Below are 27,969 nucleotides of genomic sequence, written 5' to 3'. Positions count from 1 at the left end.
ACCATCACAAAAAAAACAAAATCAGTGACATCTCATTGAACCAGAAAGGTTAAAATTTCTTGATTGAAAATTATGAATCCACTTTGAAATTACAGTTCTCTTAGTCAAGTTCAGAGCACCCTTTAATACCATGAACTTTAAAGTACTTATACTGAAAGTAGTGATTTATATTGATGCTTATAAGTAATACATGATGGACACCAGAAGGAATCTAATGCTTAATCAAGTGGTAAAGGACAAAGATGTTTTTTGTATTTTGGATAAACATCTTTATCTTAATTTATTTTTGGCCATCTTGAGAGACAAATGCTTATCAAAAAGACAGGTGGACAGATCATTGGCTGAGGAACAGTTTACTTAGAGTATTATTCTCAGTACTACTTGTCTTTTGATAGTGAAAAATATATGTATAGTCACTAAATGTTTGTTTTAAGTGGGTGATTTGAAACATCAAATTTGCCATTTAAAAAAAAACTTAAATCTGAGTATTTTGAGGATTATTTAAACTAGCGGTGACTATTTTTTATTAGTGTCTCATGATACAGGTATGTTTGATTATTAAAATGTCTAAATTTAATATATTGCTTTTTGTTTTCAGTTCACAATGAAACAGCTGTTAGTAATTTTGGTTGTATTCTGTGTGTTTTCAGTTCACAATGAAACAGCTGTTAGTAATTTTGGTTGTATTCTGTGTGTTTGAAGTCACATTTGCTGCTCCTCGTCCAGTAGACAAAAAGAAGGGAACTGAAGAAGAGACAGAAGAAGAACTGGATGATTTTGTAAGGATTATTTTGTTTCAAAACTGTAACTGAACATCATTGTTTATAAGTGAATTAATAGAATTATTTATTTTTGCTTACAGTGTTGTACCAATCAGTGATGTCGAGAAAACCCTGACAATGACCGAAGAAGATCGAAACGTTGTTCACTCCTCTACGTAATATATTTTCTCAATCCAAACGAGCCGTTTTTACATGTATATTTTACATGTATAGTGTTGTTCCAATTTCTGTAGTACTGGAGCTCTTTCAAAAATGTTCACACCTGTGAAATCACCATCAGATTAAACAACTTGTATCAGGGTTTTTCATACATCACTTTGCTTTGTGGCAAGTAGCACCCATATTAAATTCTTGTCTTTTAATCACTTTTATCATGGCTTTTTCTGTGGTTTATTTGTTATTTGTTTGTCAGTGGAATTTTTGCAGTATTTGCAGGTGAACCTGACAATGACCAAATAAGGTTGAAATGTTGTTCGCTTCTCTACGTAAAATATTTTCTCAGCCCAAACGAGCCACTTTTACACATATATTTTTCTCTACAAGTGGGTTTTCTCAACATCACTGATTACTTCTAATTATAGTTGAAGACAACATTGAGATAATTTTTTGTTTTTATGGAAAAAATATAGTTTGCTGCTTCCTTTTGACTCTTAAAGAAATTAAATGTATGTGTTTATGTGTTCTAATTCTACACATTTAGTACTAATTAATTTGTAATGTTAATCTAGACCATCCTTTCTGTACAGATAAATGTACAATAATTAGTTTACATGGTTGTGAAAAACCATTGATCTATTGGTAATAGAACAAAATAAAGCACCTAGAAAGTATGATATAATATTATCACCTCCAATGAAACTAAGCTCTCAACTTAAAATTTGCTAAAATCATAAACATGTTAATTATTTCTGTTACTGTTGATAAATCTCATCAGTTGTGAGTTGAAATTAAATTCCACACAGGTTTTGAATGATTACCAGTGTAAGTATTGTATTTAGGTATGAATCTTAAAAGTGAGTTTGTTTAAAACATTTTACATTGAGAAGGCTAATTAATTTAATCTAATTATTATATAAATTAATTAGGGAAGCTGAAGACTGCAGTAATACAAATATGAAGTTCTAACAACACAGAGTAAAATTAAAAAGAAAGAAAGAAGTCTTAGTGAATTGATAGCTAGAATGCTGTCTTTCAGTTAAACTAAAATTTTATAGTCCCAAAAAATTTAATTTATGTGCCAGTCATTTAGTCCCAACTATATTTACCTTTGGTCATGCTCTAGCTAAAGAAATGTAGAAATGATTAGGGAAAGTTTAAGATCATAAACTTGTTTTTTATTTCTTCTGTGTGCAGATAGACATTGTTATTGTTACAGGTATAGATTAAAGTAAATTAATTATAATTCATTAGTAATTTTGTGTGATTTTAATCATAAGAACCTGATAACAAAAGTTTGTATATGGGCTGTTTCAGTATAGTGGGGGAATGAAGTGATTAGTCAGTTTGGATAAAATTTAATTAGTACATCAGTGTTTCAATAGTAACTTTCCTTGTATTGTTTACAGGGTCTTGAATATGGAAGATACCTGCAGCAGATTGTTCAAGCTTTAGAAGAGGATAAGGACTTTGCCAGAAAGTTAGAGAATGTGTCTGCTGATCAGATAAAGGTATAAGAATCAGAAGGTTAAATCTAAGATTTAAACCTTTTGTGCTGAAGAATTACAATGATTTTGCATTAATTTGTTATTTCGTGGGCATTTAAAAACAAAATAACAAATCAAAATAGAGCTAGGAGGTTTGTTGAACTTGTTAATTGATAAGTCATTGGGCTCATTAATTAATTATATTAATTTAATCAGCTATTTTCACATAAAATTAATCTTCCAATTTCCAGCTTGATTTGGATTTTAACATACTGTTTAGGGGACAGAAAGGGACCTGTTGGTCCACCTTGGTCATCCCATCATCTAAGCCAAACTGGACAAAAAGTAAAAAAGATTAAAAAATAAAAAGGCCATCTCTTATAGTTCATACATCTATCAAACTTTCATTTAAACTCAGTCAAATTTACTGCCTCTACAACATTTGAAGACAATACATTTTGTAAATCAATCACCTTATTTGAAATATAGAACTGTCTTAAGATGGCTTCTATTTTGCCCAATTTATATTTGTGTCCCCTAGCTCTATAATTCTTGCTGTTAAGTAAGAAAAAATTTTGTTGTTTTTTAATGACATTGATTACAAATTAAAGAAATTCTAAGCATAACAGTGACTAGTGAGATTGCCAGGAAGTACAGAATCACTTAGGTCTTGTAATTGAGCTTACAACCCAACTGTATCAAGGTGGTTGATCATGTGATGTTGAGCAGATCATTTAGAGTATTGAGTACGTAAGCACAGTGCATCTTTGCTTTATGGAAGGACAAGGAACTTAGCAGCACATATCACTTTGTTTGTTACAGTAGCAGCACATTCTCACACCAACTATTAGAAGACAATAAGATTATCAGGGGTACAACATCAGTCAATAATTTATACATTCTAGTGGAAAGTTAGCCAACAACTTGTCATCTTAAACCAGCAGAATGATGATTCCACACTTCTCTGTCATTATTGGATGTTTAGTTGTCGTTGCACATTAGGCAGACAAAAGGAATTCTGTATTTATAGTGATGGCATTGCCAAAAAAGTTCAGAAAGATAGTTTAGATTTTCTTTTCAATTTTTTTGTTTTAATCATCATTTTAATGTGCTGTGGCTAATTATGTATACTGTTCTTGCATATCTGAATCTAAAGATTAAATGCATTGTTTTATCATTGTGGTATCCTCAATGTTAATAATATTTTAGCTCCTAAGTCCAATAACATATCATGAGGTTTTCCCATGAGGCTAATTTCTAATGTTGTGTCTCTGGTTGATAAGTCTAAAATTTTAATTCTGAGAAAAGTATGATGCTTAATTTCTCTAGACAGGTGAAATAGCCAGAGAACTGGAGTTTGTCAAACACAGTGTAAGGAGCAAACTCGACGAGTTGAAGCGAATGGAAGTGGAGCGACTCAGAAGATTGACGAGGGAGGAAATAGAACGCACTGAACTAGGTCTGTACAGAGATGAAGATGGTCACTTACTTCCGTCTCCTCCAGAAGGCCGAGAGTGGCGTACAATACCTCGTCCTCGTGGGGGAAAAGGTGATGGTGGTGGTGGTATTTACATAAAAATGTGTGTGGTTGAGGTTTTAGACTTAACTAGATCTGTACAGAGGTGAAGATAGCCTTTTCCATAAGACTGAGTGGCGTACAACACTTCATCCTTGTGGGGAAAGAAAAACGGTGGTGGTGGTAGTGTTTGCATGAAAGTGTTTGTGGTTTGACTTACTGACTAACTGGGATCTTAACAAATTAAAATTTCTGGAGCAAAATTAAGTAAAGTAGGAACTTTTTTATCCAGTTTTTCCTTGTAGTAGTAGGGGGTTACTTTTAATTTAAGAAAGTGACACAACAACTACATCTACACTCTTCCTAATAAAATTAATTGTAAAATGACTAGTGGGACTCTGGAAAGTATCAGCAAAATAGCTTGGGAGCCAACGTGTTAAAAACCTAAAAGTTATAAAAAGTTTACCAAAATTTTCAAACTTTTTAGTTGTATATTTCCAGACTTACATTTGTAGAAAATCTAACTTGTGCAGCACCTGCATTATTTAATGTTAGTTACTCACTATCAATGTGTTCCACTTTGATATTTTTAGACATTTCTCACAGACAGTGTTGGTGAAGATCTGTGATAAATTTAAATTTTTATGAATGCCAAGAGGTTAATCTATCCTTACTTTCAGTTGGGACAATCAGTGGTGCAGTGTAGCATGGGTAACATTTGCATTCTGAAAGGAATGACACTGAGCACCCCTAAGTGAAGACTTTGACCCATTGTTTGAGGCAGCTTTCATGAGTATAATTCAAAAGCAGCTTGTGATATGTATGGTTGTGCAGGGTTGTATGAAAAGCCACCTTGAGCAGCTCAACATCACAGACAAGGATTGATTGTATATTAGATTATAAAATCCCTGTCAGTAGCTTTCTTATAGAATTAAGGATAATGGAGGTATATTCTCCTGCCATCCACTGGGATTATAAAAAAAAAAAAAACACTGGTCCAGCACGTAGATTCATGCAAATTTAAGCAGATCATGTTTAACAACAGCTTCACAAGGAATGATCTGGGGCATTTTCTAAAGTGTTTCAAACACCCTACTGCAAGCACCTACTGTAAATTAACTGTTAAAAAATTTACCCAACTTTTAAGCAATGTTAAAATGATTATTCATGAACTAAATTAGTCCTAATACATCATTCAAAACATTTGAGAGGTATCAATTATCTGTGTTGTAGCAATGACAAGGCAAAAGTAATATTCAATAGTGCTGATGCTACCCATCATTTTGGTTCTGTATAAAATGTCCATGTGAACTGATGTGCAAGCATCTGTTGTTGTAGCCTGTACATACAAATACTGATGTGGTACTAAATATTTTGCAGTACAGTTAATAATCAGAAAAGTTTTCTTATTGAAGCATATGTTAACGTTTGACAATAATGCAGTTTCTGTTTGACTTAAAATGAGTGAATCGGTGAGCTGTTTCTTCTTCACAGCTACTTATATTTCATCAAAACTGCTTGGAAGTAAATCACTTGCAACCAAGTGTCGTCTCGGAGCATCGTACATTATTCAGTCAACTTTAGATCCAACGAGCTTCTGGCTAGTCTTCATGCTCAGTTCTCTCTTCTTCCAAGAAGCTGCTAACCCATTACAAACATTGGATGGCACGTGGTATTGTCCCGATAAAAGTCAATAATTGTTGTGATGTTGCATTCTTATAATGAACATCATTGTACTTTATAATGCAGTTTTGTTGCACATAAGCATTGCTGTAGCTAGCAGTTCTGATCCCTGCTCACACTAGTATGCCACCACTGCTATGTGCCTGTCTTTTCTCTGTAAAATAGAAGTCAAGTAGTCGTAACCATTCTCAGTACATGTACAGATCTCGTATTGTGTTACAGTGTGAAGTCTGATTTGCCTGTGAAAAAAGGCATTTGCCAACATGTCTTTGACACCACTGAAAGAACTGGCTTGTAATTATGAATATATAAATACATACTATTGATTATGTGGTATAAAGATCCATCTTAAATCCAATTTTTGACTATTTGTATGCTGTCTCTTTCTTCAGTGTACATTGCTGCTTTGAACTGTTGATTCACTTGGGGAACTAAGGCCTGCAGGTTGCATCGAGTCTGTGTTTTTCCGATAGCATTCATCTTCCAGGGTTGTTTAACAATAGTCAATCCTTTTGTGGTCTCTAATCAACTGGACTGGTGGCCTGAAAATGAGCATACATCCTTTTGACATCACTTTGTGAAGCTTGCTGTTTCTGACTAGCGTCTAGCCAATCTGTTTCTCTTGGAAACATCCAGTTGGATTTGCTGGCATTATTGCATGTTTCATTGTTAAGTTGGATCTTTTTATATATACACACTTGCTGTTTACAGTATTAAACTGGTATATACTGCTTCCTTCGTATGAAGTGGTGTGCATATCAGGCCACATAATTGATAATCTAACACTTAGTGAACTCAAGACATACCTAATAATGGAAGTTGTGTCTTGTCATATGTATAATACAGAAAATTTCATTTATTTCTTTATTTTTTGGGCAGTGTATATTTAATCGAAAAATGTAAGAGAGGACCATCCAACAGTTTAATTTTAATTTTTATTCAGCTTATATGGAATTTTAGACAAGAAAAAATTTATAGTATTGTTACCCTCTGGGGTCATACACTACTATACATCTGGTAAGAATTTCAAACCTACCTTTATTAAATGTTCTTTAAAGTTAGACTTTCGTGAAGAAGTTAAAATTTAAGATTGCTCCAGATGCTTGTCTCTGCTTACTGAGTCAATATTTTAGAGCTAAGATAATATATTTGTTGCATTCCGTAAGTCTCAGTACTCACATCTTTACAAAAACTATATTTTAAGTATTCCGTTTAAGGAAGATTCCGACTTTACCACTACAAGGATGTCATTGATTAAACTTATTTTTCATAACTGTAAAGAGTAATGCAGCAAGGATGGGAAAGAATTTAAATATAAAAAAATGAAACTTTAAATAATGTTAACTTCTGTTTTCCTTGCAAATCAAGTGTTAGAATTTTATTATAACTTCTGTTATTACAGGATTCAATAGAAAGAATATAAAGGTTCCTGTTCATCTTGACCCTACAAACCCTCACACATTTGAAGTGGAAGATTTGAAAAAACTGATTAAAACAGTAAGTAAGGTTGTTTAATAAAAAATGTGATACTCAATTTCAAGTACACATAAATGTAAATTATTTCTTTTTAGGTCATTGCTTCGATTAACCATTGATGTCACAGTCGCAAGTAAATTTATAAAAGTCAAATAAAAAAAAAAGACAATTATGTGAGCTGTACGTCCTTAGGCTAACCAACAGCACCATTAACATTTTAAATGATAATGTAATGTAAAGCTATATATGTACGAACTAAAGATAGGTAAATCAAATTGAAATTAAAAGTATTCTGTCAAAAAATATTTTCAATAAAGAGAATAGCTGCTTTGCTGGATAAGTGTAAATAGTGCTAAGTGAAACAACTGATGTTAATGGAATTTTACAACTTAATTATTGCACATTGTTATAAAACTTTGTTTTTAAAGCAGTACACTGTTATTTTAGGCTACAAAAGACTTGGAGGAACTGGATCGTAGGAGAAGAGAAGAATTTAAACAGTATGAAATGGAAAAGGAACATCAGTACAGAGAGTCTCTAAATAATTTAACACAAGAAGAAAGAAATGAAGTTATAAAGAAACATGAAGAAATGGAAAATAAACACAAAGATCACCCACGCATCCATCATCCTGTAACTTTACATATTTTACTCTTTCATTAGTCTGACAATTCCAAAATAAAAAATTCCAAATCTCTTGTAGAATTCCTCAACTAAATCTTCATATCTGTAAACTGGATGTAGCATATTATAATCCATAATATCCATTCCAAAATTATTTACCTAAATAACATAACTAATCCTTGTATATACCTGTTAACTATTCTGACTTTTACACCTCTATTTCTACCTCATAACTTCTAAATTTTAATAATTCATTTCCCATATTATTTTACAAAAATTGTTTGTTAAATTTTCAAATTTAACCCTTTGGGTACTACAATTGGATTTATTTGACTTGACAGTTATAGCCATTTAGTTCAATAAGTGAGTTTACCTCATGGTGCCACGAAAACTTTTCCTTGCAATGCAACAATTGGAATACTCGCATGTCTTTAAATTTCTCACTGTAATACCATGTCCATTCATCACCAAGCACATGTGCAATTAGTTGTACTTGTATAATTGAAAAACTACTAAAAAAGGGTCAAATTCCATTTGTTAGTGGACAGTTGACACTTTTCGAGAATCCACACAAAATGTAATTACGTGCTGAAAAGGTTAAAAGAAATTTGATGCTATGTATTTCTGTATAATATTTAACTTGAACCCACAATCATAGATGCAAGGATAAATGTAAACACCTGTAACGTGCATCACTGCTTACTAACACGTTATCTTTATTAAGATTTTTTTATTTAAAAAGTTAGAGTGTAATTGTAATTCATACGTGATATATTCCACTTGAATTTTTAAAAACTCATGGTTTATTTGTATAGTTTATTGTAATATTAAGATAGGTTGATAGCTTAGGTAAAATTAGCAGGAAAAAAGTCTTTCATAATTAAATTATATTTGCACTGCTAATGGTGGTTAATAGTTAAACATTCTTAACCTCATGTTGATCCAGTAATTTTGGAAATACAGCTGAAACCTGAAGAAAGATCCATTGTGTTACTTTTTTTCATTTATTGGAGGGTTTTCTGTGGCCTACTTTGAACATTATGGATATATAACATGACATTTCAGAGATACATCACACATTTTCTTCAGTGGTCTTATGTGGGTCCCCTTCACTCATTTGTATTTACTAAAGACTTGTACAGTTTAGTTTACTTAAAAATATTGTTATAGTTTTCTAGCAGTAAACACTATCTGACATTATTAACTTAACTAACTTATTACTATTATTATTCTGACACAGCTGTGGGAAACTTCAGAGACATGTAGATAGATGGTACTGTAGAAATTAAAAAACAATGGCTGATCTCACTGTAATCTGTCATTTGTATGTAATTCTTTCATCATTACTAGTTTTACAATAAAACTGCTATTTAAATAAGGTAACTACACACCACCTTATCCAAGTGGTACAAATATCCTAGTTGCTTTGCACCATAAAACACCAAGCCAACCTTATCCAAGCCAAACCATTACAACTTGTAGTTGATATCACATGGTACAGGGTGACTTTGTATATAGACTGCATTTTATGTTTCTTTCACTTCTGTTGTACAACGTTTGAACAACAACAAATTTGGGATCTATGATTTTTGAAGATTCAACACACTGCAAATGATGTGTAGTGCATCTTCTTTGCTGTGATGTGTAATTGTGCTGTAATATATATCTTTGAAAATTTCACCGACTTACCACATTGCTTCATCCTTAAGCACTTGTACAGCATGTAGGTTACTTTTAAATAAACCCAGTTGTTATATTTCAAATGCTTAACAAAGAAACTCCTGCACAGTGTTTGCTATTATTTACTGTGTTATATTCTACCAAATAAATCTTCTAAGTGCAACACATTTTTTCCAACTTTCATATTTTTATATATCTCAGAGTTATTATAAATACAAAATAGGGGAAGTGTAAAAAATCATCCTGTATATTTATGTTTCAATGTTTATGCATAGTGTGTATAGAGGTTTATGTACTGAATGTTGTCTCAAAAGAAAGAGAGAGACAAAAAGACGAATGATTTTTTTTTTTTTTTAAGTACCAGTGATGAGCACCTTGCTAGAATTCAAAACTTTAGTTATTTTGAAATATATGAAACTAGGAAGAAGTTTCAAGTAATTAGTGTCAATGTAACCATTATACATCTAGAGGACTCTGACAAAACAGGTAGTAACATGAACTGAACTTGGCTTTCACTGCCACTTCAAAATTAATGTCTTGGACATGATGTATTTTACTTGACTGCTAACCAAAATCTGAAATTTGTGTAACTTCAGTCTAAGAGATCCCAAATCTTATTATAACTCATAGTACTATTAATATTGATCTCATTGGTTGGTTGTTGTTTTCTTCTCTGATATAACTAAGTTAATCCATAATTAACATGTAGTTTCATGGAATACATTAAGTTATGCGAGTAATTAATATTTTTTTAACATATAGATAATTCAGTGTTATGAGATCAGTTGGAGTTAATTTATGGAATGTGGTTGTAAATAGTGAAACTGTATAGAATATATCTTCATGATTTTTGGTCATTGTTTTACAAATATATAAATTCTACCTATATTTATAGGGTAGTAAACCTCAGCTAGAAGAAGTGTGGGAAGAGAGAGATCACATGCCTAGAGAAGAATTTGATCCTAAGGTGTTTTTTTCCATGCATGGTAAGTTTTACAGTTCTCCTGAGTGAAAGCAGCTTTATCCAGTGTTTGTATTCTCTGACCTTAAATGACTCCTTGTCCAAAGATTCCATGAAACAGAAGTATTTTAAAGTTAATGTTTCAGTTTGATTTATAATTGAAACAATAAACTTTAACTTTTCAAGTGTCTAATACACACTTGCATATTAATTTCAAATTTAAAAAGAAACAGTAATTTAAAAATATTCTTAAATTGATACTATGCATTTTGTTACATTTGTATAATTGCTAATGAAAGAGAAAAAAATGGATCAGGCTTTAATTTCAGAGTTGTACCAACAAATTTCATCAGTAAACATGTCAATGTAGTTTTAGTTATCTTAATTGTATTAGAAATGTAACAGGTTAAAATAAAATCATGAGAAAGATCACGTTATGCTGCTGAAAGTGTCTTAATTTGTACCTGTAAAGCTGTTTTCATCATAATTTTCATCTGCAGATATCAATGGAGATGGATATTTAGATGAAGATGAAGTGGAAGCAATTTTAAGTTTAGAGGTACGTGTTCTTACAACTCTTTACATAAACCTGTGTGATCAGAATTGTCAAACTATGTTTTGAATTTTTATAAAATTTATTTCTGTAGACCTGTTTTAAAATTATATCAGCATCAAAATTGTGATAGAAATATGAAGAACTTGTGAGTGAAACCAAAGAAAAATATGTTATTTATATTAACCACAAACATTTGCCACATAAAGTACCGACAAGGTTTTTCACCATATGCTATAGTTCACTGGGCTGTCTGAATATGACAGATGTAGCAGCAGTCTGGGTGTTGTTTCAGCTTTCATGAACAATGAAAGTTGTGGTGTGAACTAGATTAAGTAAGTGAATTGTAATTATTGTCAATTTTATTTAAGTTAAAGCTTCTCAGTATCTTGTAAATGTTCCCAAGTAACTGGGCTGCAATTAATTTTCCAAATTCTGTGCGACATTGTTTGTTTGAACCATACTAATTGACCCTGAGGATGCATTGTACAGTTTTTTCTCAAGTAATTGTTTTTGGTAACTTATTTAAATTTAACAGGATGTAAGATTGTTTATAGTCAGGTCAGATCAGTTTTAATGATTAAAAGTTCCACATTTCACCTTGTTTCAATTTTTTTCTAATCTTGAGATATAAGTGATTTAAAAGTTAGTAGTTCTTGGTAAGAGTTTTCCTTCCATCACTAAATTATGATTAAGAAAAGTAAATAGTTACTGGGGGAAGCAATATTTTCAACTACTACTGCTGTTTCAACAGAAGCAGTTCTGGGAATTTACCATTATCCCTCTGGCACTGCAAAGAAAGAACTCAGTATTAGATTTTTTTGCCTTACTTCTCTGTTGTTGTATCATGTAACATTTATTTATTAACTTAAGTTCCATCTCTAATTTTTCTTTTTAAATTTGTTCTTAAATACTTACACATGAATGATGCATAGGTATGCAATATTTATTTTACTAACTGATTGATGGTTGGAAGTCCAACTCTTTTGATGTTGATATTCGAAAATCTTATTAAACTGTTTTTAACAACACTTCCATGGGCCAGGCACTCAGGATTTGGGTTGTATGGCAGACCTCAATGTATAATATAATTCTGGATTGAGTTAAAACTGTTTTTCAGCATTTTTAAGTTGAACTAAAATTCCACACGAAGTTTTGTGAACACACTTGCACATTTAGTGAAACAGTCAAGTTTTTGACTCCATAGTACATGATAATAAACTTAGATGTACATGTGGTGTCATGTTGATGATTTACCCACTTGGTCAAGTATATATGTTTATCTGTTTTGTGGCCAGCCATGGACCTAGTTTTACAAAAGGTGTGGCAGTCACCTACTGATTCTGAATGAAATAGGTTCTGCAAAATCCTGAGTTCTTGGTCCATGGATGCACTGTTAAAATTATGATTAATTTTTCTTGTTGATTGTAAGAGAATAGCAACTCTTAAAGCAGTAATAATACTTTAACTTGGTCTGTTACTACACTGTTGGAATAATAATGATAGTATTTGATAGTAATCAAATCTAATTTTATTCTTGGATACGAGAAAAATGTTATTGTTTGAAGTTCATCATGTATGTGAGACTGACAGGTGATGGCATCTAATCATGTGAGATATTTCTTACTTCTAGAAGAGAAGTCTACCATTAGAACTTCAATGTTTTGTTTTTTGAAATATTGGCACAGATTGATTCTTAAATTGAGAACTCTGCAATGTAATTTTAGAGTAAATAGCATAAACTTTGGTAGTTGTGTGATCCTAAATAATATTGAATTTAATATGTAAGGTAAGGAAGATGTATGATCCTAATAATCCAGAAGATGATCCTGTTGAAATGATGGAGGAATACAATAGGATGAGAGAACATATTTACAATGAGGTATTAATTTTTTCTACTTTCTAATTTTATAAAGTATATAGAGCAAAACATTCATTAACATAATCAAATGTTAAAATTGAAGTAAAAGTAATGATTTTAATATTGTTTACGACATTTGTAACACAAAAATATTTTACATTCCCAAACATAAATATCTCTGCTGGCAATATAGTTATTTCATGATCTCTGATCCAGGATTTCCACTTGTTGCCCATATAAGCATTGAATACACTTACTCCAGTCATTTTTACCTTACTTGAATACCCTTGCAAATTTCGAACTTGGACCATGAGAAACAGGTTTCTGTTAACAGGATTGTTGTGATTATTCAGAGTGTGCTTGGTGACCTTGAGTATGGTTGACGTTCTTATGATTATATCTTCATTTATACTCACAAGTTAATGGGCTTGGCACAGATCTTAGAATTTGGTTACATTATTTTTTGTTTCTGAAAATGTTTTTATGTCAAATTATCTTTTTGAAAGCTACAGAAATGTTCTCCATGAAAAGAAATCAGATAAGCTTTGTCATGTTTAATAACTGTGATATACAATAGCAAAATATTTTGATGACCCAAATACTTAGTTTTAAATATTATTTATAAGTTTATCATATTTAAACAATGCATAAAAGTCAATTTGTTGTTTATTGAGTAGAAACTAAGTTTCCTGTATTTAAATTGATTTCAAATAAGAACATGGTTAGCAAAAATCAGAACATCTAACTTCACAAAGGTGATGTTGATGCCAAAAAGAAAGGTCGTGTTCTAGGTCACCAATAATTCTTTTCAGTTTTTGTTGTTTTTTCACAATTTATAGATAGGATTAGTGACTACTGCAATCAGAAAAATACTGTGCAAAAAACTGGAACCTGACTGATTATGTAAACTGGAACATTGTGATAAGTGACAAATAAACATCACAAATAATTTCTTTTATCTTTTAAATGTTTTTGTCAAATCAGTGTCTGACAAAATTTTAGGAAATTCCCCAACTTGACATGATGAAATTACAAAATATTATTGTCAGTTTTAAGTGGAAACTGGATCTTATATAGTAAGTTTGTTCTAAGTTTTCTGCACTTTATGTATTTTCCACTGCAAAAATGAAAATGTTAAATAATATCTGTGGCATCCCTGTCTTATCTGGAAAGGGTAAAAAATATTGTACATAAATTATAAATCTGACATTGAGAAAATACTTTATATGAACATCAAATAAAGTAGAGCATGTGTGTGTGTGTGTGTGTGTGTGTGTGTGTGTGTTTGAAAAGAAAACAATGGAATTCAGAATATCTATAAAAAGAAATGTAGGAAGAACTTTGAAAAAAATGTTTAGAATCATATTAAAATTGAGATCAATGGGGTAAATGTGAGAATATACATGAAAAATACAAATTTATAATAGCTTAACACAACTGAAACAAGGACCCAATTGAACAGATTTTTATGAAAATGAACATCTTATTATTTATATATTATATAATATCCATGGCATCCCTATATATATAAACAAAAAAATCAATTTCTGAAATGAAAGTAATCCAAACAAAATAAGTTGGTATTACACACAAAAATGAAAATAATACAAATGAATTTTCAGACACATGATGTAATGCACATTTGAGTTGTATTCATTAATATTAAGAAAATAGTGTATGAAAATCAAAGTACACATCACAGAAAACCAAAGCAAAATATGAATGATATTACTGTTAAACAAAGATTACCCAAATCCAGATGGTATATAGTGATCACCTTATTTTCTTGTACACATTTCGTAGATCCTGAACGTTTAGAGATGAACTTGGATCTTTTCTATGAATCGATATCATGAACAGTTGAATTCAAATAAACTAGCAAATTCCAATAAGATACTTGTCTCCTTTCACAAAATTAGCTCTTCTCGTCCAGTGCTGCCCTCTATATGCAAACCTTTTCTTTATGCATCCACAAACCTCCCACTTCCCCTTATTTGAATCATATTATTCCATCATCTCTCATGCATCACTTCGCCACTAATAGGACCTTGAGAAACATGATTCAGGATTCCCTCTGTATGTCTCTACTGAACTATAACTTCTCATTTAGCAGCACTTGTGCCAAGACAAATTCCTTTCTTTAAAGTTTCGTGTTCAGGTTTAGTATACTCGTGAAGTATCAAAAAGTAGTTCTCATTTAAATTACTTCCATGTTTATTCAGACTGGTTAATTTAATTCTAGCTTATCAGAGCTGTATTATTATTATTTATAATTTTGATTTTTGGTGACTCCTGTTAATTATGAATTCTGAAGCTCATGTTGTCACTTGTTACAAGCCTCAGGTGCAGGCAACTTTGCAGTAGATTTATCAACACTTATTCTTAGGAAGAATGAACATTACCTAGGTCAGTTTTTATCTTTGCACCTCACCCCACTTTCTCCCAAACATGCTAAATCTGTTCAAACTGACAATGACTTGAATCACCCCTTATGGAGTCAGTTAGGCTTACTATGGTCTTTTTGGAATTTGTTACTCAGGTATGTGATGTTCTATCCTTTTCCCTATTTCCCATCCTTCCTTTTTATTTGACTTCACATCCTATTGTGTTTTCCCCAAATTTTCGAGTACATGTTGACCAGTTTGTTCACAGTTAAGTGATGGGATTAGCATGCCTCGCCTTCCATGGACTTTGAATCAGTTTCCACATGTGTATCATGTACACTATCCTTTTCTAAACCAACAGTTATTAGGTCTTGCTTTTACCTGTTTGGAAGGCAGTTCTCAAATTTCCTATAACTCTGACCCATGCCCAGTTACCTGCCCTTGTCTTATTCTCACAACTCTTCATGGTGTCTCTCTACAATGTTTTCTCTCCGAAACTCTTTGCCAAAATCTTGAGAGGTTTTCTGGTGACACATTAGCTCATTTGTCATCTTTGGCTCTGAGTTTCCATATGTGGTTTCTCTGTTGTTAGTAACTTCTAGGTCAAGATGCGACCTTAACCCCCATTTATTTACTGGCATCTTATCATTGGGACCTAAATATGGCCCCATTTTTGCAGTGTTTTGTAATTTGACACAATTCTTGAATCCTTGGAGTCTCAAGTTGCATCAATACAAAAACATTCTACTCTTCTAATATTGTTGCCCATTTATCTCAGTTGGAGACAAAAATGGGACCTGTTCCAGTTTTCCATCCTTTCCCTTCCCAACCCTAACCTGTCCTTCCTTCTCAGAATACATTCCTTTCAATTTCTTTGATAGAACATATCATGTTGCCACTAGTATGGGTAACTATCCAGTGGGTTCTGGTTCAGTGGGAGTTAAACTTGCCAGTTTTCTTCATCAGTTGCATCCTTTTGTCAAGGATCATTGGATTATTCAAATTTTATCAGGAATTGTCATCATGTTTCATTCCTTCCTTACTTCCAATACCCAATTCCTTTCTTCCATCTTGGGATTCAATCTCCAGCCAACATCTATCAAATGTGGTCCAGCATCTCCTATATCAGCAGACCATCAAACTTGTTCTAAATACGACACTGAGTTCTTCCTCCATCCAACCCAGTATCTTATTTATTTAGGTGTCTTTCTTTACACTCATTGCTGTTGAACCCAATTTTCTTCTCTGTGATTTCATTCCATGAAATTTTCAGTTTGCCACACTCTTTCAGCTCCCTTACCTTCTGCTCATGAGGGTCTATGACTTTTTGGGATGTGATCTTCAATGACATTACTGGTCCCCTTTGATTGTGCATATATGCAATCCCTTTCATGGGCTATTCACAACTAGGAATCCTTAGCAGCTCCCATTACACTTCTTCATAGCTTGATAAACAGTCTGCTTTGGGTGGACAAGACTCGTATGTTGGTGGGTACCCCACTTTCTCCTCCATATCCAGATTTATCTCTCTTAACAATTGCATTCCTTTAGGGCTCAGATGCCTGGGACAATGGCCAAGAGGCTTTTGGTTATTGGTCTCTCGACAAGAAGTTCTCTCATATCAACATTTTTGAGCTTCTCAGTCTGTCAGACTTTGAATCACTTCCTTTCTATCACCAGACATTGTTTGGATTTGATTCATTCTAATAGTTCTAAAGTGGTAGCACATACCAATCACCAAAAAATCTGGTCAAAATTACTCTGTTTTCTAACATTGGATCTCTTATATTGGACCCACACATACCACATTCATCTCATTGTGTGTCATGTTCCAAGTGCTTTCAGTCTAGTAGTAGGTTGTCTTTCCTGCTCCAACAACTTAAATTCCCTCATATTCTGGTGGCTTTATTCTCTGTGTGGTTTTTCTGTGTAGATGCATTTGCCACAGCAGTCAACTGCAAATACCCTTCTTTTGATTCCCAGTACCTCGTCCTCAGATTCTGGCTGTTAATGCCTTCAACTAGGCTTGGTCTTACAAATTCCTTTACGTGTAACCTTCTATACGATTACTTCATTTGGTAATCTCTATTATCCATACCACTCTATGTCTCACTTTCTTGTCATTTCTCATTAACCATCTCGACTGTGGTTTATACTATTACAATAACTGCATTTATTCCCTCCAGTTCATCTTCCTTTATCTTTATCCCTTCTTCAGCCTCAGTCACCAGTTCAACATCTGGTCATTCCTGTTCTTTGTCTTCAAGCCTGGATTTTATCCATTCCTGAATGACGAAATTGGGGTTCTCCCATTGTGTAGCTTTTCTTTCAGCTCACTCCATATGTCCTTCTTGAATAGAGGTTTATCAGAGCAAATGGAAGGTCTGTAACTTGGGGATTTCTCACTGACTAACCTACTGTGACTCATGGCTGACTTTCTCTGATGGCTTTTTCATTGGGAGACTTTGATCTATTCACTCCAGGGTTATTGGGTTGTTTTATTTCATACCTTTTGTTTTTTCCTAATACTCTTGAGTTTTTCCTTCCCTGTTTTAACCATATTAATGCATTCCTTCCATATTCATTATTCCTCCTCACAGATGGCCTAGTCTTCTGGACTGAGACCTTAATGTGGTCCTTCATTTCAGATACACCTTTTCACTTTATATTTCTTCTTTATCCATATCTTTCCTTCCTTCCAACTCCTTCTTTTTGCCTATATCCCTTCCATCTGTTTTTTGTCTCTACCCTCATCTCTATCTAGATAGACTTCTATACTCCAGTCTGTACCTTTCATTGTTATATTGCCTGCACAGTTTACTTCTGTTCGTTCCAGACTTTTTATCCCATAGCAGTCTTCTTCTTCTGTTTGATCTTTCCCGTTCTACTGTTCACCAATTGAGTTTAATGTTTAATTCAATTAAACTTTCATAAACAGGGAACAGTTTTCCAAAAATTGCTTCCAAAAATGAAATCATACCAATATCAGAGTAATTGCTTTATCTTAATTCTGGGACAACTATATTCACAGCCAACAGATGATGGAGAAACACATCTGTATATGAATAATTACCGATAAGACATCAAGTGCATGAGACTTTTTTTTTTTTTTTCAGAAACTTGAACAAAATTTAAATGTATATGCAAAAATGGCTTGTTTGGGTTGAGAAAATATTTTACGTAGAAGATCGAACAACATTTCGACCTTCTTCGGTCATCGTGAACCTGACAATGACTGAAGAAGGTCAAAACGTTGTTTGCTCCTCTACGTAAAATATTTTCTCAACCCAAACAAGCCATTTTTGCATATATATTTCTCTACAAGTGGATTTTCTCGACATCACTGAAAATTTAAATGTGTATGTCACGTGTTTACACATTTTAGTCACAGGTGATCTCAGAAGTATCAAAGTTGTTGTAAAACTAATTTTATAGTTTTTAAACTATTTCTGGGAGAGCAGCTTCAAGCATTCTTCTCTATATACTTAAAATAACTTGAACATGTACATTTTCAGAATTATCATTGAATAATGATGTTTCAGACCAGAAGAAAGCTGTAAGAAAAGAGGTTTCAACCATGTGCTCTTAGTCTTTTTATCACTGAAGGACTAATCAAAAGCCAGGTGATCAAAACTGTATTAACATGATACCCAAATTTCGTTTTGTATCAATAAAGTAAGTTAGCATATGATTAACATGCTGTTACAGCATAGGTAGTGTATTAAATCTGAAGTGACTAAGAGAAGTTCATGAAGTATTAATACCAAGTGTGACCACTAAAATAGTTCATTAGTTAATTGTGGGAGCAAGTTCTAATGTCATACAGTACTTGTTTAGGAAGTTCTTTTGTGAACCTATCATAATCAACACCTCGGCAACTGTATCAAGGTTGTATTGAGTGTAGAAAAATGGTAACTGTTTCATAGGCTCTAAGGTGAAACATACATTAGCTTGTCAAACAAAATATAGAAAATATTTACTGAATAATTGTGAATAAATATATGTATTTGATTTGTTTTTAATGTTTCTAGGCTGATAAGGACAAGGACAAACGTATAAGCCAGAAAGAATTTTTTGATTTAACACAAAGAGATGATTTTGAAAAAGATGAAGGCTGGAAGGTAATTTTTACTAGTGGTGTCTGTTCTCTTTTGATTAAATGTAAATGTTGTGATTTGATTATAAACTGTAATAAAAAAAATTAAAGGATTAAAAACAAATTATTGTGAGTGTGTGTGCTGTGTTTATGGCTTCCAAAAAAATATTGTTATTTATCCTCGTATGTGAACTGTCATATAACTCTTACTCTTAACGTGATGATAATTATTAAGTATTAGATAGATTGAGCATGCAAATAATTTTCTGTTACTACAGGTTTTGATTTTATTACAAGATCAAATTCTTTGGGTAAACTGTATTACCAAAACGTTCGTATTGAGCTATTTAAGAATAAACTAAAACATGATACTTTTAGTTATATAGCATAATCAAATATTTAAAAAAAAAATGTTGTGCCAAACCAGCACATTATGCCAATCATTTTAAAATGTTTTTAAAAAGGTATTCTAAAGCTTGGTGATGGATATGGTTAATGAAAGTGTTACAAATTATAAATAGACAACAGTTCAATGAGCTTTTCTGTTCATACCTGATGATGACAAGACGTTTTGAAGTGTAGTTTTGTTACTTGCAATAACATTTCTTTCATTGCCTATTTAAGCCTTCTTTAAACTTTATCATTTAAAAGTAGGTTATTTATCATCAAAAACTATTTTGTGTTTTGTAGTTTCTTTGTATTGTAGTATATAATTTGTGATAATTTTTGTTCTGACAGAAATCTTCCAAGTTTTGTATACCATCAGGGACTTTTCTGTTTGTTTCCAACATTTTCTAATAGACTATTCAAATTATCATAATATTTAGTACTTATGATAGGCTTTACTACAGGCTGGAACTATGCATGTTATTTTAAAATTGCAAGAAAGCAGACCAAACAAGATGTTTTTAACAAGGTAACATTAGATTTATAGTGTAAAAATAATTTTGCTAATGAGAATTTTTTTTACTAATCACAATGACCAAAAATTGATAGTTTTGAGTACTCATAGCCTTTTCAACATAATTTAAAAATCATTCTTATTAGAAGTTTTAACCCTTTATGTGAAAGTGAGCATTAGTTACTCAGTTCCTATCTTATTAATATATCTTATAAATAAAACATAAAATGTTTTAGATTAATATACATTTACTACAAACTATAAACTTGTGTATAAAAAGTATAAACTTGCCTTTGATACATTCTGAACACAACTCACAACAAGTGTATTTACCTAAAGTAATTCAATTATTTTTTTTACAAGAGTTTCTCATTTTTGGTAATGTTTTTCAGGGTATAGATGAGCAGCTTCTGTTCACAGAAGAGGAACTGAAGGAATACGAAAAACAAAGAGCTGCACAATTACAGAAACATTTTGAGGCTCAGAAACAAGCAGCTAATGTAATTAGGGTTTAGTTTGATTGCACTGCATTGTTTGTCAAATTTTTTTTATTGAAACTTTTAAGTCACATCTTGTACAAACTGCATTTTTATTTAATGTTATGAATTTGTCTTTCTTTTAGGTATTTAAATAAGATCTCATGGTATCTTTTGCTCTTTATCACAGATCTAATTGTTGTTATTACTTGGGTTGATAAACCTAAGAAATATTTAGGGTTGTTTTTTTAAGTGAAACACTAAAATTCAGAATTTTATATTTTTGTTATTTCAACTTTTAGTTTACTTGTAAAACATCCTACTTTTAAAAATTTGTTTTTATCTGCAACAAAACTTCTCTGAACTAGAATACTGTGATAGTATTGCAATGAAGTATTATATCTGAATAAACTTTGCTGTTAAATAACTTTTTTTATATTTGTAATTTGCATTTACAAAGAAAAATATATTTATTTTCAACTTAAAGAATGGGTTATTGAACGTGAGAGGTTTTTTGCAGTCACGAGTAACTTTCGTTAAAACACTCTTTTAAAATATTTTACTCAAATCAAGCTGTTACTTAAAGGAGTTATATTGAAGCTGATGGTATTTTAAATTTTATCAAAGCAACATTATGTGAAATTAAAACAGTATTTATTCTCAAGTCTTCCAACAAAATAAACTTTAAGATTAAGAAAAACAAAACAGATAACAAAATAAATTGACAAAGTATTGGCTCAGATGAGTTTGGATATAAAAAATAAACATGGAATTTAATAATAATAAACTTAATTCAAAAAAGTAAATTTAGTAAACAGTGATGAAGAAAAAAGGAGAAAAACAAAAAATATTTATTATTGTCCTTGATTTTCACCGTTTCAAATAGGCTTAACTAAATAGCATTATTTTTTTTTTCCCTTTTCTCTTAAACTTTATTTAGAAACAAATGATCTTGATGTGTATTTATTTAAATTTTAGAAGAGTTGTGATAGAAATTTGTGAACAGTATTTCTCATCCTTGTTAAAAAAAATATTATTTGTTCTATTTCAATAATTAATACATATCAAAATCTAAGATATAGAATTCAAAAGTTTTTTTTTTTAAGAATTGTTCATCAGGGGGGCTCAGTATTCTGCTACATGTATTGTCTTTCTCAATTAACATGGCAGTTTGCACCATGGATTACTGCAGATCCATTTAAAACATTCAACAACAGCTTCTCGTGTTGGCATTGATCATCTGTTGTGGTTTTTGTGGCTGAATTGTTAAGGTTAACCACCCCTCTGGTGGTTTCTTTTGACTGAGTTGTTTAACACCTTTAAAAGTTTCTTTAACTCTGTTTCTGTGGTGAATCTTTTTTACCAGTAACTATCTACTGTGATTTGGCCTTATCAAGAACAGTTAGTAACACAACTTTGCCATTCACATTGAGTAATATTAACTATCTCTGGTGGTGCTAATTAACACTGAATTTGCTGTACTAAGTCTGTTTTTTGTTTGAACAAGTCTCTTAAACCTGAGCTATTTAACTTCAGGATGTAATGTGAGATATATTATGGTCTGCTTTCTTTTATTGGAACCCAAAATAATCTGCTTATTTGAGGATTTTAAATAATAGAATTATAGAAGCAGGATATTGCATTTTAAATTAACAGCCTATTTTACAGTAAAATTAGAATAGATAATCATGTTATAAAACATCCTACTATACTCCCCTGATCAGAGAGATCTGAATATAAGTGATCAAATAATACTCATCAGATTTGATATAGATTAAGAGATACACTTGATTAACACTGACTGGGCTTATAAAAAAAACAACACATGCAGCATCTTATTAGCTATAAACTGGATAACAATCTACTAATCATAAAAACTTGGATCATTAAAATGAATAAAGAATGTGGTGACATCAATAAAAACGACCAAGTTTCCATTGTCATGACAACCGAGAGATTATGTAACAGTTATGTTAGAAGTAATGTTTATTTTTAATTAATGCTTTTGTTTAAAGAAATGTTTGCAAGGTACGTAAAAATGTGAAATTCTATCATATGTTTTTACAATTAAGTGATTTTATTTTATCATATTCATAAAATTAATGCTAGTGTCATACATTGTAATTGTGTGAAGTTTTTAAATTTGTGTAAATTGACTTGCATATATAAAATTATCCCCTTCACAGATTCAAGGAGTACCACCACAATATGTTCACTATCCTCCCCCACAATATGGTGTACCACCCCAATATGCAGGCCACCAAGGTATTCCACCAGAACTTCATGACTCACCATCACAGCATTTAGATTCTCCACAACATCCTGCCCACCAAAATATCCCACAAAAACAAAAGGAAATGCCACATCAGGTTAATGTATTCTTTTAATGTATTTATTAATTTGCATGGATATTGGAACATTAATTTTACCTGCAAGTACTTCAGTAAAAAAATGTGGTGACAAAAATTATCTTAGCTATTCCATGTTCTTGATTTATTTTGCTTTGTGGCCTCATCTGTGATCTTCTGTATGTCACATTTTCTTCTTCACATAATTCGTCAGTTTCTTCCATGCTGTAACTAATTCTTCCAGTTAAGTAAAACCTATAAGTTTATTACTATCTTCTACCCTTATGATTTTGTTGCTTTTGAAGAAGAGACCACTATTTAACAAGGCTTAAGTCAACTCATTTTTGGACTTTTGTAGTATCAATCTAGTGATCCTTGGTGTTAAATGTATTTGTTATTTCTGTATCAAAAACTTAAACTGTATTATGTGAAATTTCTATTGCAAATTATCTGAAAAATGTAAACATAAAGTCTCATTTTTTAAAAAACTGAAACATATATATTTTTACTGGAAGTTTCCTGTTTTGCTGTAGATTAATATTTTTCTCTATTTTAAAAAAATCATATCTAATATCGTATAAAAACTATTTCATGCTAGCTTTTTTGTATCAACTTGAAATTTCCTTGTCCCTTGGTAATCCACAAAAAGTGCCTCTTCCCAGATGTGTTACTGAACTGTAACTATCTCTTTCCCAACTATACGTGAACCACTCGTGTATCTCATAAATGTTTTTTACCTATTAAATTACTTCTGATGTTACACCTGAAAGGATCCTTATCCTTAATTTATCCCAAGCCATGCCTGATCTGTGATCATATCCACAAAGAAATGTTTCATTTTCAAAACAATAAATGCTGTATAACAAACCTATAAGTGACTAATACACCTCAACAGTGATGTGTAGTTTTTAAGCATACAGCCAAAAGATGCATCAAATTGCAAAAGGCAATGTTAGACATGTAAGGAAAAGACTTTCATGTTAAGTTCTTTGGTGGGATAGTAAATCATGTGACATGTTGAGATATAAAATAGTTCATAATACAGTGTAAAGTGTATGCATCTTCAAACTGCAAAGTTTTGTTGTGTGATATAGTATGAAAACTGATTATATGTAAAATGAAAACATACTGTTGTTTTAAGTGTTAAATAAAAATAATTGCTTAAAAGCAGAAAGAAAATGTATCAGAATGAAGCTTTAAAAAATTGTTGAGCAACGTGATTTGTATTTCAGGACATAAAAAATAAATATATCCTGTTTTTTTATTTATGTTGGACTACCTTTGTATTTTATCACTACAAACTGTACACAGTATTTACAGATTTTATAAAAACTGTGTTTAACAGGTTGAGAAAAATAACCAACATCATCAGGGTGTACCTCCACAAAACCAGTTCCAGCAACATCAAGGAGTCCCACAGCAACAACAGAAACAGGAAGTTCCACAACACCAGCAGTTCCAGCAACATCAAGGAGTCCCACATCAACAACAGTTTCAAGGAGTCCCACATCAACAACAGTTTCAAGGAGTCCCACATCAACAACAGTTTCAAGGAGTCCCACATCAACAACAGTTTCAAGGAGTCCCACAGCACCAACAGTTTCAAGGAGTCCCACAGCACCAACAGTTTCAAGGAGTCCCACAGCACCAACAGTTTCAAGGAGTCCCACAGCACCAACAGTACCAAGGAGTCCCACAGCACCAACAGTACCAAGGAGTCCCACAGCACCAACAGTACCAAGGAGTCCCACAGCACCAACAGTTCCAGGGAGTCCCACAGCAACACCATGTTCCAGCACAAGCAAAAAAAGAGCAGGTACAACAAGCTGCATTCCAACAGCCATCTCAGGTAGTACACCAGAAACAGAGTATACAGGGAGATGCTTCACAGCTAAAGGTATTTCAATTAATGAAAAGGGTTAATAAACATGTTTCTGTGGTAAACTTATAATTATTGCTGTTTATATCTCACTATCAAAAAGGTTTATTTTGCTGACAAATTAAAGTTGAGAAATATATATATATATGTTATGAGGAATACCTCACCACCAATTAAAATGAGATGTTAAAATTTTAACATCAAATAGTATTAATCTGCTTTGCGGAGAAAAATACAAATAAACCTTTTTTTTTTGAAATCTCACTTTTTGTGTTGTGTTAATTTGTGGTTCAAATATTTTTCGTTGTATCTCCAGTCAACATGTTTGACATACTGTGTAGACTTTGATATGGGCAGTTTCATTGCTAAAATAAAAATGCTTTATTTAGATAACGAAATAAGAAAATAGCCAAAAATTCTAATAATTCTTTAGATAGCAGATGTTTATTTCCACCAAATTTTAAAAGTTATATTTCTTTAATTTATCTCAATATAATTATATACACTTAAATACTTAAGGGAGTTGATTAAAAAAAATTGAATTGATGCATTAGTTTTGTTTTCTTTCCAGCCTGAAGCATCATTGAAGGAAAGAGCACCAGACTCACAACAAGATACCAAGCAGAAATCTTAATATAAAATACTATAGGCAAGACAGGAGTTGAAAGAAATGTCTGAAGTTTATTTTTTATATTAAAAAAAAGTGTTTGTGTGTAACTTGTGCTTCCATTTTTATGTTTTGGTTTTGCAAAGACTTTTTTTTTTTACATTAACAAAAGACCACAATGTATTTTTTTTTTTAATAATCTAATTTTCTTTAAAATAGGAACTTAAGTGCATTCAGCCTAGGAAGAACTGAATTCTCTGAGAGACATGCTAGCTTAGAGATTTCGGTGCTTTCTAAGGTTGGTGTCCACAACTAACTTCTTTTTAACATGAAAATACACCCTAAACTACATCCAAGACTTCACTTAGTCTTTGTACAATAAAATTTAATACTTTAAATTATTAGAAGTATCTGTATGTTTTTGTTATTCCAAAAGTATTTATAAGTTTACTTAAAGACTTAAGTAAAAAAAGAAAAACGTTGCACTAAACAGATTACCAAGGTTACTTGTTTTGGTTAAAGTAAATTATGCACTTTATGTAAAATGAATTTTTACTTAAACATTTAATAGTCAAATATTAAAGAAAAAATTTATCTAAATATGTAATTTAGAACCATAAGCTACTATACAGTTTTGTTACTTTGAAGTACTGCTTTTAGAAACATCGATCATATCTGTTTAACCGAAAAGTACTTTGAACTGTATGCGAGTCATATATATATATGTATGTATGTATATGTAACTTTTCTTACCACACAGATAAATATTTCAAGTTTATTCACTTAGTAAAAATTCTTGTTTGTTCTATGTGTATAATGAGACTTGAAAACTATTTTCATTACTGTTGAATAACAAAAGCTGTTTGTAGACTAATATACTTTTTAAACTTAACTTATTCCATTTAGGTATTTGGCAATTCATATAAACAACTACCAAGGCTGATTTAAGTTTATGAGAAAAATGATACGTTAGAACTGTATTTGTACGACGACATGTTCTGATAGGTAAATACGACCTAAATAAGGTTTTGATCCAAAAAGAACAATGGTAAATGAATATAAAAGATGCTGATAAGACCTTGATCAGTTCTGACTTATGAACCAGGAGCTAAGTGATATTTAATTTCATTTTATTACACATACATATGTGTGTTTGAATCATAAAGATGAGAAGTGAGAGACTACAGTTGTAAGAAAAAAAATCCAAGTTTTAAATTTCTAGTTCAACCTTCACAAAACATTTGAATGGAATTTTTTCTTTTCTCTTTAAAGATGAAAAATCTAACATATCAACATGTGAAAACTACAGTAATTATTGGTGTTTTTTCCTGTCTAAATATGGATTAACTGTTTAACATGTGTTCAGAATTCTAACAGTTTTTATTGATGAATGTATATTTTGAAAAAAATTTGTGTATATAATGTCAGAATTGTTTATTTCTTCAAAAAATATAAGTGTTTCTTGTATTACAAGGGGTGTTGTTAATAGACTATAGTGAAATGTTTTTTGTTGTTGTTTTAAGAAAAGTACTCCTTACTAAAATAAATTTTGTTATTGTTGTCTACATGCTACATAGGTGCTGTTTAGGTCTTGGCATTTTCCATTAGACTAGTTAGTTACGTGTAGTACTCCCTACTTAATTGTAAGTAAAGCAAAAAGAATTCAGCCGTTGTGACTATCATTGCACTAAATGTTCCTTCAGAACTTGGTGTTTCTCTCCTGAAACATACATAATTCTATAATTTTTTTCCCTACAGGTTACCTTACTGTTAAGTGTTCATTCAAGATAATATTTTCTCATAGTTATTTGACTTGTGTTTTTGCTATTAAATCATGTTTAAGGATAGTTTCTTTCCATAGATATCTCATTATGAAGCTAGGCTTCGGATGTTTTTCTCCTACAACAAACTGTAATAAGCCAAAAGATCGATTTGGATAAGAAAGCATTCTACAATGTATCTTGGAAACAATAAAGAGAAATAACTGTTCATGAATAACAGACTTTTAACTACAACCTGAAAGATATGATACCCAATATTAACAAAATTTGTCTTACAGTGAGGCCATTCGAACTTCCTGAAAGGATCGGTCTGTTTTATTTTGAATTAATTTTGCTTTTTCATAATTGTTTTCCAATTAAATTCCATACCACAAAAATTATAAAATCTTGGAACATTTACAATAAAAGCTTCCCTACAGTTTGACATTTCACTTGTAGAAAGGTTCACCTATGAAAAGAAAGTATAGATGGCTTTTAACTACCTTAAAATTGTACACTTTAACGTTTTCTTGTCATTGTATCAGTTCAAAAGAGTATTGTGTTTGTATTAAGTATTATTTAGTTTTCAGTTATTCTAAAGCTCTCAAATTCAGCCTCCAAAAGATATTTTTGAATGGAATTTTATTTCTCTTCCCTTTAAAGATGAAAAATCTAACTGATTTTCCATATATCAACATGTGAAAACTACAGTAATTACTTATTTGTTTTTCCATTAGTT

The 27,969-nt window shown here is 31.5% G+C and overlaps 1 protein-coding gene across 5 annotated transcripts in view; it reads left to right on the top strand.

Moving 5' to 3' along the window:
* LOC143256583 (nucleobindin-2-like) overlaps positions 1 to 27,465 on the top strand; it is a 35,412-nt gene extending 7,947 nt beyond the window's left edge. For 2 of the 5 annotated variants that reach the window (XM_076513965.1, XM_076513966.1), the window contains 13 exons: positions 651 to 779; positions 2,348 to 2,449; positions 3,755 to 3,974; positions 7,027 to 7,121; positions 7,548 to 7,733; positions 10,300 to 10,390; positions 10,866 to 10,924; positions 12,708 to 12,800; positions 19,195 to 19,284; positions 20,553 to 20,660; positions 22,823 to 23,005; positions 24,330 to 24,881; positions 25,435 to 27,465. In XM_076513965.1, the coding sequence (XP_076370080.1) occupies positions 651 to 779; positions 2,348 to 2,449; positions 3,755 to 3,974; positions 7,027 to 7,121; positions 7,548 to 7,733; positions 10,300 to 10,390; positions 10,866 to 10,924; positions 12,708 to 12,800; positions 19,195 to 19,284; positions 20,553 to 20,660; positions 22,823 to 23,005; positions 24,330 to 24,881; positions 25,435 to 25,497 (1,971 nt within the window). In that variant the 3' untranslated portion in view covers positions 25,498 to 27,465. Of the gene's footprint in view, positions 1 to 598; positions 780 to 2,347; positions 2,450 to 3,754; positions 3,975 to 7,026; positions 7,122 to 7,547; positions 7,734 to 10,299; positions 10,391 to 10,865; positions 10,925 to 12,707; positions 12,801 to 19,194; positions 19,285 to 20,552; positions 20,661 to 22,822; positions 23,006 to 24,329; positions 24,882 to 25,434 lie in introns of all 5 variants that reach the window. The other 3 variants (XM_076513968.1, XM_076513967.1, XM_076513969.1) reach the window with 3 other exon arrangements.
* Positions 27,466 to 27,969: the final 504 nt, after the last annotated feature.

The sequence above is a fragment of the Tachypleus tridentatus genome, chromosome 7 (genome assembly GCF_004210375.1).
Source record: "Tachypleus tridentatus isolate NWPU-2018 chromosome 7, ASM421037v1, whole genome shotgun sequence".
NCBI lineage: Eukaryota > Metazoa > Arthropoda > Merostomata > Xiphosura > Limulidae > Tachypleus > Tachypleus tridentatus.
Note: the sequence above shows the minus strand (reverse complement) of the source record. Positions and strands in the feature narration are given on the sequence as shown.